At 44.9% G+C, this 17,174-nt stretch overlaps 1 protein-coding gene across 5 annotated transcripts in view; it reads right to left on the bottom strand.

The window, feature by feature from the left end:
* The window catches only part of NTM (neurotrimin), a 966,287-nt gene extending 954,588 nt beyond the window's left edge, over positions 1 to 11,699 (bottom strand). For all 5 annotated transcript variants that reach the window (XR_013404437.1, XM_015116137.3, XM_015116141.3 and 2 more), the window contains exon 1: positions 11,430 to 11,699. Coding sequence is in view for 4 of the 5 variants with exons in the window: in XM_015116137.3 (XP_014971623.1) it covers positions 11,430 to 11,511 (82 nt within the window). In the remaining variant the exon portion in view is untranslated. The remainder of the gene's footprint in view (positions 1 to 11,429) is intronic.
* Between the last annotated feature and the right edge of the window lie 5,475 nt (positions 11,700 to 17,174).

The following is a 17,174-nucleotide window of genomic DNA, read 5'->3' as shown; positions in this document are numbered from 1 at the left end:
ATGTGTCCTTTCTCCTCCTGTTTGTAAGTGGGACCCTGCACCTCCAGGAGGGATCACAGTCTCCAAGTCAAGAAGGGAAAATAATAAAGTCCAAAAAGCACAGGCCATCCACGTACAACCCTCCACATAGTACCCAGTCATGTTATGCTTGTATTCCATTGGCCTGAACTGCAGTATATGACCATATCCTGTTATAACAGAATCTGGAAGTTGAGTATTTTAAATGGGCATGTTCCTACTATGAAAAAATTTAGAGTATTATTTTGAAAGAGAAAGGATAGAATTGATATTGAGGAGGCATCGAAAATGCCTGCCAGAATTGCAAAGTGCTTTCTCACATAGTTTATCAGCTATGAAAAAGAGTGTTAACATCAGTTATGCTTAGCTGTACCTCCCAATAGAATCATCTGTTGTTCTTTTGAAATAGAGATGAACTTGCCCTATTTCGACCTGTGCCAGGAGAATTTTTGAGAGTCAGACCTGGGCATCTGCTTCATAATAATCTCCAGAGGTGATTCTGATAGGCAACCAGAACTGAGAGCCACAACCCAGGTAGTGAGTGTCTGGCCACTAGAAATCTCTGGAATTCTCGAGCAGGAATTAATCAACACAGTTCAGACGGTATTGTTGCCTTGGGGAGGAGACAGGGCAAGTGAAATGCCATGGTATCTGACAACTCTAGGAGTCCATGAAAAAGCTTCTGAATTTAATTATTAAATTATTTGACCTTGGACAAGGAGTTAGCAGTATGAGAAAATAATGGAAAAGATGACAATATGGCATTTAGATCCTTTTATCGGGAAGTTTTCATGGAAAAGGAAGAGGAAACGTAGAATGATTACTTAATTCTTATTTGTCCTCAGAAGTAGCAAAATGGTTTATCCAACTATAAATGTTCATATATCATCAATTGCACTGAGGAAAAAAGCTGTTGATTAATCTATTCCATGTCTGGGCTGAGTTCCCTCTTGACTGTTCAGGAAGAGAGTCAAGTACCCTAGTGGACAGCTTTGTGGAAGAAAGGGAGACTAGATTTGGAGAAACAGCTAAAAAACATTGGACCACTTCACCTTCTCCAACTGGATAAATTCATCCAGTCATTTTCCTCTTTTCTTAGGTTCAATCTTCCCTATCCCCATTCTTCCCTCTGATGCCAGCACCTCACCTAGATGTAGAGCGTAGGTTCTTCCCCCTTCCCCTACTGATCTGAGCAGTTCACCATTAGAATGACTTTTCCACTCTTGGGTCAGTTGAGCCTGAAATACTGAGCTCCACAAGTACTACTACATAGGTACCCAAAACATCCGGTTTATTATTGATTACAGCCAGGAGGGATTACTAATGTATGGGGAAAATAAGTTAGGATCTAAAAAAAAGGATCTGTCAGACAGAAGAGATGAGCTGACTCTAAGAAAATGGCTTTATAATAGAAAGGGTAAGTTCTGAGGTCAGGTTCTTGCATACCTAGTGAAACAACTCGGGCAAACGATAAGGAAGAGTTGAATGAACAATAGCTCACCTTAAGTCGGCAGAGTTATAGGGCAGCTGAAATACCTAGTGACATCTCAGGTCTTCCTCCCTTCCTTTCATCCATAAACACTGAGTGTCACATTTATCCAAGGGGCTGTGCTATGTGTACTAGGTATATAAAGATAAATAAGACAGTCCTGGCCCTTCTGGAGCCCACAGCCTGGTTGGGGGAGATCGACATGTAAATAGGTCACCTACACTAACATGTTGTAGATATGAACAGAAAAGGTAAGAAAAAGAGCAAGGCAAGCATAAGAGAAGGAGTAAGAAGACTCGGCCGGGCGCGGTGACTCACGCCTGTAATCCCAGCACTTTCAGAGGCTGAGGCAGGTGGATCACCTGAGGTCGGGAGTTCAAGATCAGCCTGACCAACATGGAGAAACCCCATCTCTACTAAAAATAGAAAACAATTAGCTGGGCATGGTGGCACATGCCTGTAATCCCAACTACTCTGGAGGCTGAGGCAGGAGAATCACTTGAATCTGGGAGGCTGAGGTTGTGGTAAGATGAGATGGCACCATTGCATCTGAAGCCTGGGCACGAGACTCTATCTTAAAAAAAAAAAAAAAAAGACTCAAAGGAAAAAGTACCGAACTTTGAATTTAGTCTGAAATTATCAAACGCATTTTCTAGGTAGAGAGGGGCAGGGTAGGGCCTGAACATAAGCCGAAGGAACAGCATGCACGTGTGCTATACAGAGGTAGCAACAGGAAACCCCAAAGAGGCCATGGAGCAGGGAGTGCCTCGGTTTAGGGGAGAGGCAAACTGAGGACAGACCCTTAGGATTTACACGCCTTGCCAGAGAGCTGAGACTTCACTCTACTTGGATTTGGAATCGGGAGAAGCTATAATATGCTGTGCTCTAATAATCTGGGCTACCAGGACACACTGGGAGAAGACTGGAAGAAGGACGCAGAAGAAGAAGAAGAACTCTGGAGAGAACCACCAGCACTCTGTTAATGGATGATTTTATAGAAAATAGGAGGCAAACCTTGGAATATTTAACCTCGTAAAGAGGAGATTCAGGGGAAAAAGGGAAGAAATCACAGTTTCATATATTTGAAAACAGTCATGTTGTAGAAAAATTAGACTAGTCCTGTGGGTAGTAGAATTAAGTAATATTTATTGAGAGCTTACTATGTACAAGGCAGTATTCAAACACTTTATTTGCATTAACTTATTTAATCTTTATAATAACCTTACAAGGTAAGTCCTATAATTATCTCTATCTTATTGAAGAGGAGCTGAGTTGCACAGAGATCGATTCAATTGCCGCAGATCTCAAACTAGAAAGAGGCAGAGCCAGGTTTGGCTCAAGGCAATCTGGCCCTGGGGCCACTATGTTATAATCACTCTCCAGATACAGGACCTTTGGCTGGATTCTATAAGAAGGCAGAATCTCCTTCTCCTACCTCTTCCCCTGCCTCTTCTTCCCATCCTCCTATCTCTCTGAAATCTGACAGTCAGATGCAATGGACTTCTGTAGAGATGCAAGTTCCTATCGTTGGCGATAGAGGCTGGAGGACCACTGCAGCTGCATTATTAAGGGGTCAGAGCCCAAAGAGAGGAACTGAAATGAAGTATCTTGAAAGTCCCTCTGAGCCTGAGCTGGTTGTGCTTCAAGGGTTGTCTGGCAGAGCAGTATGAACACTCTGGGGAGCCAGGTGGGTGTGTGGGTAGTCCAGAGACTAAACTTGGCACAAATCTGCCAGTAGCCCTGTTCTAATGTGCCTCTTAGATCTGCTGACTCCATCAGAAAACAAACAAGTTTTCACTCCTGCACACACCACAGGAGCTGACCCGGCCATATGAGTGGAGCCAGCATCACTTCTACCTAACACACGAAGCTGCAAAATTGTCATTGAGGTTCTGAGCATGAGTCTTTATTGACCATGAGAAGGAGGGAGCAGTGGAAGCAATGCAGCTGGATAACTGATTCCTGGGGAGGGGCAGGGAGGCTAGGTGGAAGAGAAATATGTAATTCTCACACCTAAGGATGGAGCTTCTTCTAAGGCTCCTCAATGCTTAGCACTCTCCAATCCAGCTCAAACACATTCGTTTTTGACCCTCAATCAAATGCCTCCTGAATTTCTCTTGAAGGAAGGCTTACGAATTGATCAATTGAGAGTCATTTTCAGTTCTATTCCCCCTACCCATGACAAGTTAATCCTTTCCTTCCATTCTAAGTATACTTTATAGGTAAATAAATGCATCCATATATGAACACACAGCATCATATGTATGAGACAGCATGTAGAGTTTGCACGCACACACACCGCTTACATGTTCTGACTCTGTTCATTCGTCTGTGATGCTGTTTATATTCTTAGCTTCCTGCAGGCAGAGGCTGGTGCTGAGTATTTTCTTTTAGCACCACTACCTATCAATAACTATACTCAAAAAGACTATTTGCAGTATTGCCAAATGTTGAACTTGGAATGAGACTTGAAAATCTTTCAGTCCAAGTGTTTTATTTTAAAGTGAGAAAACTGAAGCCCATATAGGGGATGTGTCTTACCCAAGGTCTTTGAACATGTTCAGATGGCTTTAGAGGTATACTTTTCAACTGACTGCAAATTAGGCCTTCTTGGAGAGCTCTTAAAAATATCAGTGTACGGCCCCATCCAAAGGGATTCTGATTTAATTGGACTGTGATAGGGTCCAGACATTGTTATTTTTATAAAGTTCTCCAGGTGATTCTATGGTATGGCAAGTTTGCAAACCACTGGCTTGGACAGAGTATTGCAAATAAATGCAGATTGCACCTACCCGCTGAGGGTCATTCTGACTTCTGAGATCAACCTGGGAGATGTATAATTGCTCTAGACCACTGGACTCGGAAGAATCATGGGTTTATGAGAAAGGTAATTACCTGTTCTTGTTTATAAGAAAACCTAGGAATGATCACTGCCACCATGATGGAAATGCAGATAGCAGCAGCCCCCCTAAAGCATTCAGGGTGCAGCTATAGTACACGGCCTGAGCACCAGAGCACCTTTGCTACTTCTGCACACATAGTTCTGCAAACACGATCCATGGATTAAAAGAAGACGGGTGTGTAGGAGAACAACTATACAATGTGACGTCCAAAACATTGTATCCCACCAGAAGAAAACAAAGAAATTCCTTTTGTTAATGATGCATTTGTATTATTCCAGGAACTCTAAATTAAGATGTGATGAGTGGGTAGCAAATTGAAGGCGTTCTCATAGAGCAGGTGATCTTAGCTCTACCCTGAAATCTGAATCCCTCCCAGAGGTCAGATGAATAGTATTTGCCTCATCCAGAAAGCTGTCTGAGGCAAATTCTTCCCTGGCCTTGTCTGGTGTTCTCCCTTTATCTTCTTGGCCCTCCAGTTCTGTGCAGAAGTCAGGGCATAAAGGAGGTGGAGAGGCCAGAGAGGTGACAGTGATGTTCAGCATCAATCAGTAACTCAAACACACAAGACAATGACCACAAAGGCAGTGAACTCACAGCAGCCTTCCCCATCCTATATATACCAAAGACATCCATGAGCTCCCTTTCTACAAGAGGTTGTGTGGAGTAGCAAAGGCAGCATCTCTGTGTTATGAGAACCCAGAGTCAGGGTGTGCACCTCCTCTCCCCAAACCCGTCTCAAAACAAGGATTGAGGGCTAGTTACTTTCCTGCCATCTGTCATCATTTGCACAGGAGGCCAGAAGCTGTGTCATGGAGTCTCCACCATTGCTTCTGGTACTGCTATTGTTGCTTTCCATTTATGACAAAGGATGCCAAGCCAAACCAAATCTGAGAGATGCAACTAGGTCTTTGGTCTTATCCATTAGTTGCTTTTTCATCACTGTTGTATCTCTGGCACCTAAAACAATGCACCGAACATAGTAGGCACTCAATAAGCACTTGGATGTGATTGAACCAGTGGACAAATAAACAACCAGATGGATTTTGTCTTAGGGTGAGAGTTTGGTGACACTTCCAAGATGAGCAAAGGAAGCACCGCTAGAGAGTGAATTTGAATGAGTAAGTAAAGCCAAAACCAGCAGTCTTTTGATCAGTCTTTTATTATCGCAAAGGGCAATACTCTCACAGAAGCTAAAAAAAAGAATCAAATTTAGTAACCTAAGATGTCCTTAGTAACAGAGCTGAAGAATGTGTTTTCCAATATTTGATTTCTTAGCTTGACAGTCTCTCTTGAAATACTCTCTTCTCCGCAATGAAAATGTGAATCTTTGTTGGTTTGTTTTGCAGTTTGCAAATGACTTACAGAGCTCTTCTGGCAGGGTTTCTGTTTCTCCGCTTGCAAATAAACAAAAGGCCATTTCTCTAATATGACTTAAGCAGGGGAGATTCTGTGATCTCCTGTCATGATTTTAGAAGCAGTAGAAAAGGAGAAGAGAAAGGAGGGGCAAGTAGAAAGAAGAAAAAGAAAAACCGAAACAGGCAGCTTATAAAAGCTGAGAAAAAAAAGCAGGAAATAGGCAAAGATAAATTTGATATGGAAAATTAGAGTGTGAGAGATACCAAATAATGGAAGACTCTGTAATTAATAGGATCCCAGAGAACCTTTTGATGGGGGCTGAACTCGCCCATGGTCCACTGGCCTCCCTCCCCGCTTCCATCACATCAGCTGGGCTCCTTGTGAACTGTGAAGACAGGCTCTCCCCTCCTTCTCCTAGGCAAGCCTGCATGAAGCAGAGCAACCCCTGCCAGCTTGACCTAGATCTGTCAACTGATCAATTACTTTTCCCATAGAGGAGAAGGAAAAACGAAAGGGAGAAAGAAAAAGGGAAAGAGAAAAAGAAAAGGTGGAGAACAGAGAAGTAGGGGGAGTGGGCAGAAGGAGAGAAGGAGGGAAGGAGGGAGAGAGAATGGGAAGGAAAACGGATGCACTCCTATATCTTTTCAGTGTAAGCAGTGGTAGCAAGAGCAGGCTTAATCCATAAGGTTACATAAATAAAGACATACATACGTACACGCATACACGCATACATACATGAAAGAAAAAATAAAGCTCTCAGAGGTTACTGACCAAAATCATAGTCAAAGCAGAGGATAGAGCTCTTTTTTCCCACCCTTTGCCAATCCAGATTAGAGCTATTTTTTCTGAAACTCCTACCTCTAGCTCCATCCTCCCTAGTGCTCCCCCTCTCCACCATTCACACTGCAGTCCCACACTGAAGCCTCCTTTTGCAAAGGGGTGGGAGGCATGCTCCCTGCAAGTGCCTTCGAAAGCCCCTCTGCCCTTCCCCAGTGCACTCTCTGATAAGATGAAGCTAACCTCCCACAGAGGGGAGGAGATGCTTCCAGGAACACTGGGATGGTACCCTTCGACCCTTCCAACCTGTACGCCATGGACTCCTTTATTCCTGCATGCTTTCTTTTTTTATGTTTAATTGGTTTTATTGAATTTCAAATGACTACAGACATAAAGTAAACACGTAACAAGACAATAGAGCAGAAAGGAAGTAAACTGCATAAATATAATCTCAGCATGGAGTTCCACTTAGCACCACATGTTTGGAGTGTTACAAGCATTAATGAGTCCTTACAACACCCAAGGGAGTCGCCCCCCGGCCTGGCGGGCAGGTGGGGAGATGGGCCCACAGAGGGAAAGATTTTCCCCTACCAAAAACAGAGCAGTTTGAGCTTAGAAGTACATGTTCCCCATGGAGCTATGTTCAGACCACTAGAAGTGGCTTGAAACCTGGAGACCATACATATTGGGGGTTTGAAGCATTTGTAGGACCTCTGCTACAGCAGGACAGAGAGCAATGTGGGTGTTTGTTTGTTTGTTTGTTTTTGAATCTTTAGCATTCTAGTTTGTGGGCAGAAGCAGACCATGAGCTTGAATTCAAAATACTTGGAAAAAAGCCAAATCACAGACCTGTTCGTCTTACCCAAAGTGTGCATCTACCATGATTGAACGGTAAGAGCATTGCACATCTCTCTAGCACGTGTCTCTTGCACACGTCAGAATCACATGCCCCATACTGATTCAGAAATTCTGCCATTTCTTGGGATATTGAGAGAGCTCACTTCATCCCAAGGGACAAGTTTTGGCTAAAATCAACACCAGGCTGTTTGTCCTGTCAAGAAAAGGAGCCAGTACCAGCATGGCAGACAGCACGCAGGCACAGAGCAGAACCCAGGAATCTGCCAGGAGGCAGTCTAGACGCTATCACCTCAAGCAGGGAACCAAGAAGGACACCGGAAAACACTATTCAGGACCCCTGAATTAAAACCAGCGCTACAGAAGGAGGTTACTGAGAAAGAACAGAAGTCAGGGACTGTACATTGCAGCTGATAAGACGGGTTTTCGGGGCTTATATTAGGCTTTAAGGGAACCAAAAAAGGGAAGAATCAGGACCAGGACCAGGCTCTGTGCCTGGTAACTAAAGCTGCAGTTTCAAGAATGGTCTTCATGCCGTGAGACCTGCTGGCCACAGCAGACAGTCTCCAGGCACGCTTGAGCGAACGCTCAGAGGGCCGTCCCCGTTGGAGTGGCCTCCTAATGCAAAGGGTGGAGGTGAGCTACCTTTGTGCCACTGTGCACGCCTTGCCAGGAACTTGCCCCAAGTTGGCAGCCCCAAGCCTGGCAGGCAAGTTCCACTCAGTGAGGCTCCCTGACCCCTCCCCTTGCTGCCATGCTTCCAAGAGCCTACAATGCCTATATCAGGCCCAGGGGCCAAACATCCAGGCTAATGTTTCCACTTTGCCAGTAAATATTGTCATGGTCTCGTCTGCCACCCATGAATATCAGAAGCATTGCCCACTTCAAGCTGCTGCTGGCACCACATGTGTACTGTACATGGCAGGAACCTGGCCGGCCTGCCTAGCTGAACGGCGCCCACTGCCCGCCTCCTGGGTGCTGCGCGAAGGGGAGTGTGAACTTTGCCAAGGCACCTTTTCCTCCTCCTCTGCCCTGTCTGTGTCTCAAGCTAGCTGCTAAGTGGATGCGGGATGTGAGGAGAGGTGAGGAAATGAGAAAGGTAAGAGAGGAACCTACCCAAGCAAATCGGAAGGTGTTAAAAGAAACAATAATCCTTCGAAGGAGAAATGGTCGGTTTTCTAGAAAGAGGAAGCTGCAGCACAACCAGCCATTCCTTTCAGAGGCTCTCAGTGGCAGAAGGTGGGCGGCGGGTGTGCTGCAAAGGACAGCATCTGATCCAGCTCCGTAGCGTCTGCGCCCAGGAAAGAGATGCCTCTGCTTAATCAACCCTGGTGTATCTTCGGGCCAGAGCGCCAGGGAGCTAATCGCCCCCTCCTGTCCGCGTCACTAATCGTGCTGATTCCCTCAGAAACCCCCCTCCCTACCTAAGCTGGATCATGGTTGCTGGTTGGGTTGGGGGGAGGAGCAGGTCAGCGAGGGGTTCCTAACCTGCCACTAGCACCAGGCACCTTTTCAAGAGGCAGGAGGCACAGGAAGTAGCAGCTCTAGGAAGAACCAGCTTAAAACAAAAACAGAGGAGAAGAAAAAATCGCCTTGGAATGTGTACTGCATTCTAACTAGTCCCACTGGGTCCATGCAATAGGGGGGGATTATTGCAGGCAAGACCTGGGCTGCCTCAGTAATTCTGCAAGTTTGATAAGAGATAGCTGGCAGACTTCAGTGTCCTTCCCCCGAAAGAGAAAACAGACACCACCTTGGCCACATCTGACTGGCATGCAATACGGGGGTCTTTGGGGGTTGTTCTGTCTTAAAATTGGGCAGCCTTGTTCTATTACGACACACTGAAGCCTATTCAGGGCTGATTGGGTGAGGGTAGTACAAATAAGGCCATCATTCTTTTTGAGAAATTCGGGATTTGGTAGAATGTGATAAGGTCTCAGATAGTCCTGTCGCCACCACCCCTACCCCAAGGTAGGAACAAGACCACAAAATCAGATGGCACCTTAGATAGATTTGCACCACCACTTTGCTACTCATCTATTCAGAGACGATTCAAAGTATGAGCAAATATTATGCTTCCCTGCATTTATTCTGATGGAAAAAAAAAAATCACGTATGCTAATTTATATGTAAATTCAGCATGGCCCTGGGGCTCCTGGCATGCAGCCAGCAGGGCTGTTGATGGCGGAAGTTTGGTCATTGTCTCCAGTTCAATGTTACAGACAGAAGAGACATGGACCTCAGGAGAGACAGAAATTACTGAGGGCTTGGGACCTTCCCTCTCCCTACCTCTCACCCCTCACCCTACCCCTTCCTGCTTAGTGTTCATTTTTGCCGTCAGCCCCCATAGAAACCGCTTTCCCGAAAGTGCCCGATCCTGAACTCAGTCTCCCTACTTCATTCTTGTGCACCCAGAACAAGCAGGGGCGCACACACATGCACGCACACACACGCTGATACTGCTCCATATTATATAAGAGGAGTCAATCAAGGATGCCTCCAAGTTGACTCCCTTCACTCATACACACACCAAAGCCCCTAGGGGAGACGAGGGAGATCCTGAGGCCCATGCCTCCTGGTGTTGGGTGCAGCAGGTGACATCATGGACATCCCTGCAAGATTCACCACCTTAGACTTCCTTATCATGCGACACAGATCCTTTCTGTCCCCCTCCTTGCCTTCTTCGTCGAGCCCCAGTCAAGGGTGTACACATTTGGTCTTTCCAGCCTAGTCTCTCCGCCCACCTTACGTGGATCCACACTGCAGCCACTGCAACCTATGTAAAGAGGACAGCAGCAATCCCTAGGTCCTAACCTCGGAGAAGAGTCAGCAGGACTACAGCTCAGGACTCAGTCCAGATCAGGAGAACTCCATATTGCAGGGGGAGAAGAGGGCGAGGGGGTGTTTTTCACTGGGTTTTTTCACTGGGTCAGAGGGAACTTTCCTCTGGGAATACAACTGCATAGGACTGAGCCTCACCTCCCAAGAGAGGGCTCCTCCTCCCAGAGCCCTGCTGGGTCACCCTGGGAAAGTTTCTCAGCTTGCCTCGATCCTTACGAGTTTAGCTATGTTTAATACGAAAGAGGCAAACTAGGTACCCCAAAGGACAGGGCAGGTGGGAGCAAGCTGATTAATGGATAATTCTGTTGCTGGAACGAACGGACGTGAGAGCTGGGATGGGGTGTCGGGGGTGGGGGCACGGTGCAGCAAATGGACTCAAGGTGGAGGCCAATTCCAAATGCACAGAACACAGCACTGGGAACATCAAAGCATGCACCAACTGCAGCCCCCAGGGCTCCGGGCTCAGCCGATAAATAAACAGAAAATTGGCATTCGACTCTTATTGCCTCTCTCCCTTCAACTTCGAAAAGCTTTTTAGAATTTCAGAGCCCCGACTCCCCTTCCTTTTATCTGATTGTTATCCACACCCCCCACCCCAGCCACAAACACACCCCCGAACACATTCAAAACTAAGACAGTTGTCCCCCACTGCTGCAAATTGACTCATCCCTTGAAGCCGGATCGCTGACCAGAACCTCACAAGAAGCACCTGAACCTGATTCTTTCTAGCCTGCATTTTCCCCTTTGCTCCTTTTAAAAGCTTTGCAAGTTCGCTGGCGGATATTTAAAGTTTCCTCTTGTAATTTCTTCCCAGTCGCATAACCAACACCTTGGCAACCCTGTTGCCCTCCGAATCTGTCATTTCCCCCTGCTTACATGTGTGCTCCGTTGTATATGTGTGCAAGAATGTGCATGAAGCCAGGGAGCCTAGCACACAACCACAGACCTAACAGGAGCACCAAACATGTTTTACTTATGCACATACATTCCCCCATTCCGGTAGCAGCCAGAATCAAATCAATATTCTCACAGCCTAGTCGGGAGAATGAAGTCCCAGCCATGCTGTCTAAACGCTCTCTCCTCCACCTGCAAACAGTGCAGCACAGCCGACTCGGGGAGTCTGCGAATCTTATAAAGCACACTGTACAATTCCTGGGTCTACCGTAGGCAAATCAACAGCAAGCTCTTACCTTGGAAGAGACACAGAGCAGCCAGCCCCGTGAAGACTGCCCAAGAGATAGAATTGTGCATTTTTGGCTGGATGGTTTTCATGATTTTTTTTCTTCTTCTTTTTCTTCTTTTTTGTCAGGTTCGGTTTTTTTCTTTCTTTCCTGATAGACTGTGTTGCTCTCAAGCTTGTGCAAGGAGATTTAAATCCACTGTTTTGCTGAAGGACACAACAAGAAAACCGAGGGTGTGAGAGAGTATGACTTCTCCGTAATTATCTCCACTCATACTCTGGCACTGAGACACATTGTACAATCTGGCCCTGGACAGCCCTCCTACAAGCTGCAATCATTGGTTCTAATCCAAGGATTGACAGAGCTACAACACACGCGCGCGGGCACACACACACACACACACGCTCTCTCTCAGGAATCATTTACTGGGCAAATCAGGCTAGCTGATTAAAGAGACAGGAGCCTGGAGAGATAGAATGATAAATGCCACTTTGCCCCTTCTATATTACTTTCATTTTTTAAACTGACAGTCTCTGAGTCTTCTGAATATCAGAAAATCCCTTTCCCCCTGGCATTCCCTGGCCTCCTGAACTCAGATTCCCTTTGCACTGGAAAAATCCCATAGCCAGCCATGGCTTATGGGAAATTTTAAAGGGACATTTTCATGCTCAGTGAAACTTGTAAAGATGAGTCAGATTTCATTTGTTGGTACCTATTTTCCCCTCCGATGGAAATATCATTCAGTGACAGCTTTTTTTTTTTTTTCTCTTTCATCAACCTTTCTACTTAGTTGCTTTGAAAATAGTAAATAACTTTCTATTTTCTCCTCCTGTCACTCCTGTTTCAGAACATCTATGTTATTCCTCTTTTTCATTCACTTTTTAAAAATCAATTTCCTAAAGTCATCCATGTGTATATGATACCATGAAAAGGTACCAAGTACCTAGTATTTGAGAAGAAGTTCTGCAGTCTGAAGATGGAGAACCTTCTTCAAAAGAAAACAAAGTAGGAGTTTATTGACTTAGCCAATCCACATCTACTAAAGCAATAATATAAGCATCTGTGATTCAAACTGCAGCAAGAAAGATTCAGGTTAGACATGTAGAGGGGCTTTCTGAGTGTAAACTTTGTGAAGTTCCTCAGAGTGTTGAAGACATTAATCTCCTTGGTGACAGGAAAGAATAAAAACCAAACAGAAATAACCTAATGGATATACATGATTTCTTAAGAGATCTAATTCTAGGGCCTGGAAGTTTATTCTAATTTTTGGCTTCCCCTTATGAGAGGCAATTTAGAGGATGTGAACAAAACATCTGGAAAATGTAGCCCCTGGCTGGGCACAGAGGCTCACGCCTGTGTATCCAGAACTTCAGACGGCCAAGGAAGGCCTGTAGCCTGAGCTCAGGAATTCGACAGCAGCCTGGACAACATGGTGAAACCCTATCTCTACTAAAAACATCCAAAAATATCTGTATATGGTGGTGCGCACCTGTGGTTCCAGCCACTTAGGTGGCTGAGGCAGGAGAATCGCTTGAGCCTAGGAGGCGGAGATTGCTGTGGGCAGAGATTGCGCCACTACAATCCAGCCTGGGCGACAGAGCCAGACCCTGTCTCAAGAAAAAGAAAAAAAAGAAGAAAAAGAAAATGTAGCTTCTCACAGAACCTTCCTTAGTCAATTCTGACACATTCATACCCCCACTATGCCTTGACACACATTTTAAAAATATTCTTCTAGAACTCCACTGCCAATTATTATACTTCCTTGTAACCCCCATAAAAATGCTAATGTATTTTCAAACGGCATAGAAGAAAAGTACTCATTGTCTGTTTGTATTTTAGTGTACAGAGGTGAAATGAAAACATCACTGCCATTTTGTACATGTCTAAGACACACAATTTACCTTGTTTTATTTTTTTTTTCTTTTTCTGTCGTTCTTTTTTTGTTTTTACAGATTTTTGCTCTGTCACCAAGACTGGAGTGCAGTGGTGCAATCACAGCTCATGGCAACTTTGAACTCCTGGGCTCAGGTAACCCTCCTGCCTTACCCACCAGCTAATTTTTTGTTTGTTTGTTTGTCTAATTTTCTGTGGAGATGAAGTCTCACTATGTTGCTCAGGCTGGTTTCAAACTCCTTGCCTCAAGCAGTCCTTCCAGCCTTGGCCTCCCAGAAGTTGACCCTGTGTTGAGTATGAACAGGAACAACCCTCCCTGGAATGTGGGATCTTGTGACCATGGGAGGAAGGGGCCCTGGGACCTCAAGATCTGGGGACCTCAAGATCCTACTCACAGCGCTGCACAACCAAGGGGCCTCAGGCAGATCATTTCACCTCTGTGAACCTTGGCTTCTTGTCTGTAAAATTATAGAACTGGAATAATTTCTTATCCTCCTTCCCATTTTAAAGACTTTTTATGTTAACTGGTATTTTCTTTTTTCTTCTTGCCATTAAGTTCTAATTCACATGTCTATCAAAATGTCCTTGATACTGTGAGCTCCCAATGGACAAGAATTTTATCTGTAGATGAGACGTTTTGTGCGGTGCTCAGCATAGTGACATGTGTAATTAAATGCTTTGGAACAACTGTGACGGAAGGTGATAACAGTGCTGTGCAAAAGGAAGGTGGCTTCCTTTCACCACCGTTTCATTTCTCTCCAGAACGATGACAAAGATCATGGACCACTGGTAAGTCTTTAGTCCCAATCTGGAGAGGCAGACACTAACATTTGTAAATGTCCTCACTCTGAACTATAATAAATCTATACAGTTACCAATGTTTATTAAGCTCCCATGTGTGTACAAATAATAAGAAATTAATCATCAGAGTTGATATTCATTGATATTTATTTGCAATGTGCTAGGCATGATACTCAGTGTTCTGTATGCATTTTTTCTCATTAAATCCTCATAACCTGTGAAGTGGTGATATTATCCTCCCCATTTTATACACGAGGGCGTTGAGGCTCAGAAAAAGATTGTCCACAGCCACACAACAGTTAAGGAGTGGAATCAGGATTTAAACCTAAGCATTTTCATCTTAGATCAACTTCAAAAATAATATCCTGTGCTAAACACCGTGAGGGACTCAAATAGATATCAAGCATCCTAGCGTATAATCTTTTTGCTGTTTTCAGTAGCATATGAGATTATTGATAAACATTACAATATGTTGATACAAAACTACAGGAAGACTCATATACTGCTTTCAATCTTAACTGAGTTTCAAATGGTTGGTACATAGAATGAATTTCATCAGACCGCACATGATAGCTGGTCGTTTTCTATGACAGTTTTGTAAAGTTCTTTGGAGATGGTGGGAGTCATGAATACCTTGAGAGGGACTCTGATCCTAGATCTGAGGCGGAGGGAAGGATATTGCTGGACGAGGATACCATGAATTAAGAACTAGAGTTAGAAATATACCAAGTAGATTTGAGGTTCTAGTGACTTGTCTGAGATTCCCCATCCTACCCTTCTGTATAGCAATAAAAGCTTGAAAATATTTTTCTTACATAAATCTTAGCACAATATGATTCTTGGCAGTTACTTTCTGCACACAGGTAAGGTAACCATGTCTGGACCCGGCAGGCACAGACACTGGGCATCACTGACATGACTTGTTGATTGAGAGCACAGACTTAGGGCTGCTTTGCTTGGGGTCCAAATCCCAGTTCTGTCCCGTAGGGGCTGTGGGATTAGGTTGAGTCATTTCAACTCCACATCTGAAACAGGATAGCAATTACACCCCCATCCCAACCATAGCCAGACATCCTAACCATCAACTAATTTTCATTAATTTTACTGTTTTAACAAATTGAGATGGATGTGGTCTACCATGTGGCATTGGTGGAAGCTATCTGTGCTTGGGAACTAAGACTCCTGGACAGAGCAGTCTCAGCATTATGCTTTGTGCATTCATTGAGGCAAAATATATCCTCAGGGATTGCCGAACCAGAAGTCTAATTTGGGCTCTGAACACAGCTAAATGCTAAACTATCTTGAGAGCTATAGCTCTTTCAATGCTTGAATTTGCCACATGAAGTAAAATTTCCCAGTGGCCCTCAGGTTTCACAAAAGCACACCATTAACCTCCTTCTAGAGAAGGCATCTCTTTTCCTCCTTTGTTATTGGGTTTAACACAGCATCACCAATACAGGCCTGTTGGATCAGTCAGCTGCTCATTGCTATAATTACAAGTCGAAAAGCTGATCCTAGGCTACACACAGAAGGGTTTCATTCAACCAAGTACATCTCTTGCCTAATGGAACAGGTCTCATCAATGCAGTCAACAAACTTCCTTTCCATTTTCCATTCTAGTCTCAGGATCTATCAGGCTTAGGACTGAGAATCTCCATTGTTGCAACTATCCCAAAGAACGCATGGCTTGGTCCTTCTGCTTTGGGGTGGCTTGTGACTATGGTTAGAGATTTCTGCCAGAAGTGAGGCAATGACTAAAGAACCTCTGACTGGGGGAAGTTATGACTGGGGGGAGCTATGATTGGAAGGGGGGACACTTTGAAATCACAGTTCCCTCCTCAGCAATCAGAGCTCCTTCCTCTGAGTTAGAAGGCTCAAGTACTTCTCATCAGGTGTCTGGAGGACTCACTTTGCCTTTTGCATTAGCCAGATTTATGTTATGCACCATTTGCTTCCCAGTTCATGGGTCCACTTTTTTTGCAGAGGAGGATGAATGTCTTAAGACGAAATTAACGTCCAGAAAGGGACCTTAAATTCTAGACAGAATGGTAATCTCTCACCACCCACACGCCTTGAAGTTAGAAGAACTTTACTACAGACATGATTTTTCTGTTTGCAGATAAGAAACAAGGAAGGGGCATAAAATTTTTTTTTTAAATAAGGAAGGGGAAACAGATGAGGTCTTTAACTCCTTTGGAGAGGGCAGCTAGGATTGCATTTCATAAACCTTTTATCATCGGGCAGCTTAGGAATCTGCACTGTGTGCAATGAGCTGGTACAAACAGGGATTGATTGTCTGTAAACTGCCCCCATGCACACCTGTCACCTCACCCAACGATAGACAATAAGTCCAGTAAGCTCACTGTGGGACCTGGCTGCCCTGCTGTCCAAATCCCAGCTGAACCCTGACAGCAGACATAGGAGAGGGGATGCATAATCACTCACACATGGTGGGCCAGGCTTGAAGGACTGGCAGACAGAATGCCACCATGAGGGGGAGGAGGAGGTGGGTGTGCGTGTGCCTGTGAGTGAGGGAGGAAGGGGTGTGGAGGCAGTGTTTTTTATTTCTCTCAGCTATTATGGAAAGAACTGCGGGAGCTTAAATCTAAAGAGCAGTGCTGAAATAATGTTCAGGACTTAACAAAAGCCGCTGCTCTGCTGCCATCCGCCTGCTGTGGCCTGCCTCTGCTGAGGCTCCGTGCGGTGGGTGATCTTACATGCCCAGAAGCTTGGAGGAGCCTGCCCTGGGGGAAGAGGAAGCCAGCCTGCCCTCGCACATCTGGGGTTGGGCAGGGTTCAGCTTTGACTTGCAATGCCACTTCAGGGAGAGTGAAAACCATAGTAGGAAGAAGGCAGCCTCCTACCTTAAAGGGAGTCTCCCCAGAAAGGGAGAGTTGCAGCCATCTTGGATGGGGCTCTGAGCATGGTCTCTTCGGTTGGGAATGGAATGGGTCCAGGCACAGGTAATGTCTGAATTATGTGAGTCTATTTTGAGAATTTGACTTAGAGCAGCAGGTTTTCTGATTTATTGATAAGTTGCCCAAACTGATCTTAAAATGA

The sequence above is a fragment of the Macaca mulatta genome, chromosome 14, assembly GCF_049350105.2.
Source record: "Macaca mulatta isolate MMU2019108-1 chromosome 14, T2T-MMU8v2.0, whole genome shotgun sequence".
NCBI classification, from domain to species: domain Eukaryota; kingdom Metazoa; phylum Chordata; class Mammalia; order Primates; family Cercopithecidae; genus Macaca; species Macaca mulatta.
Note: the sequence above shows the minus strand (reverse complement) of the source record. Positions and strands in the feature narration are given on the sequence as shown.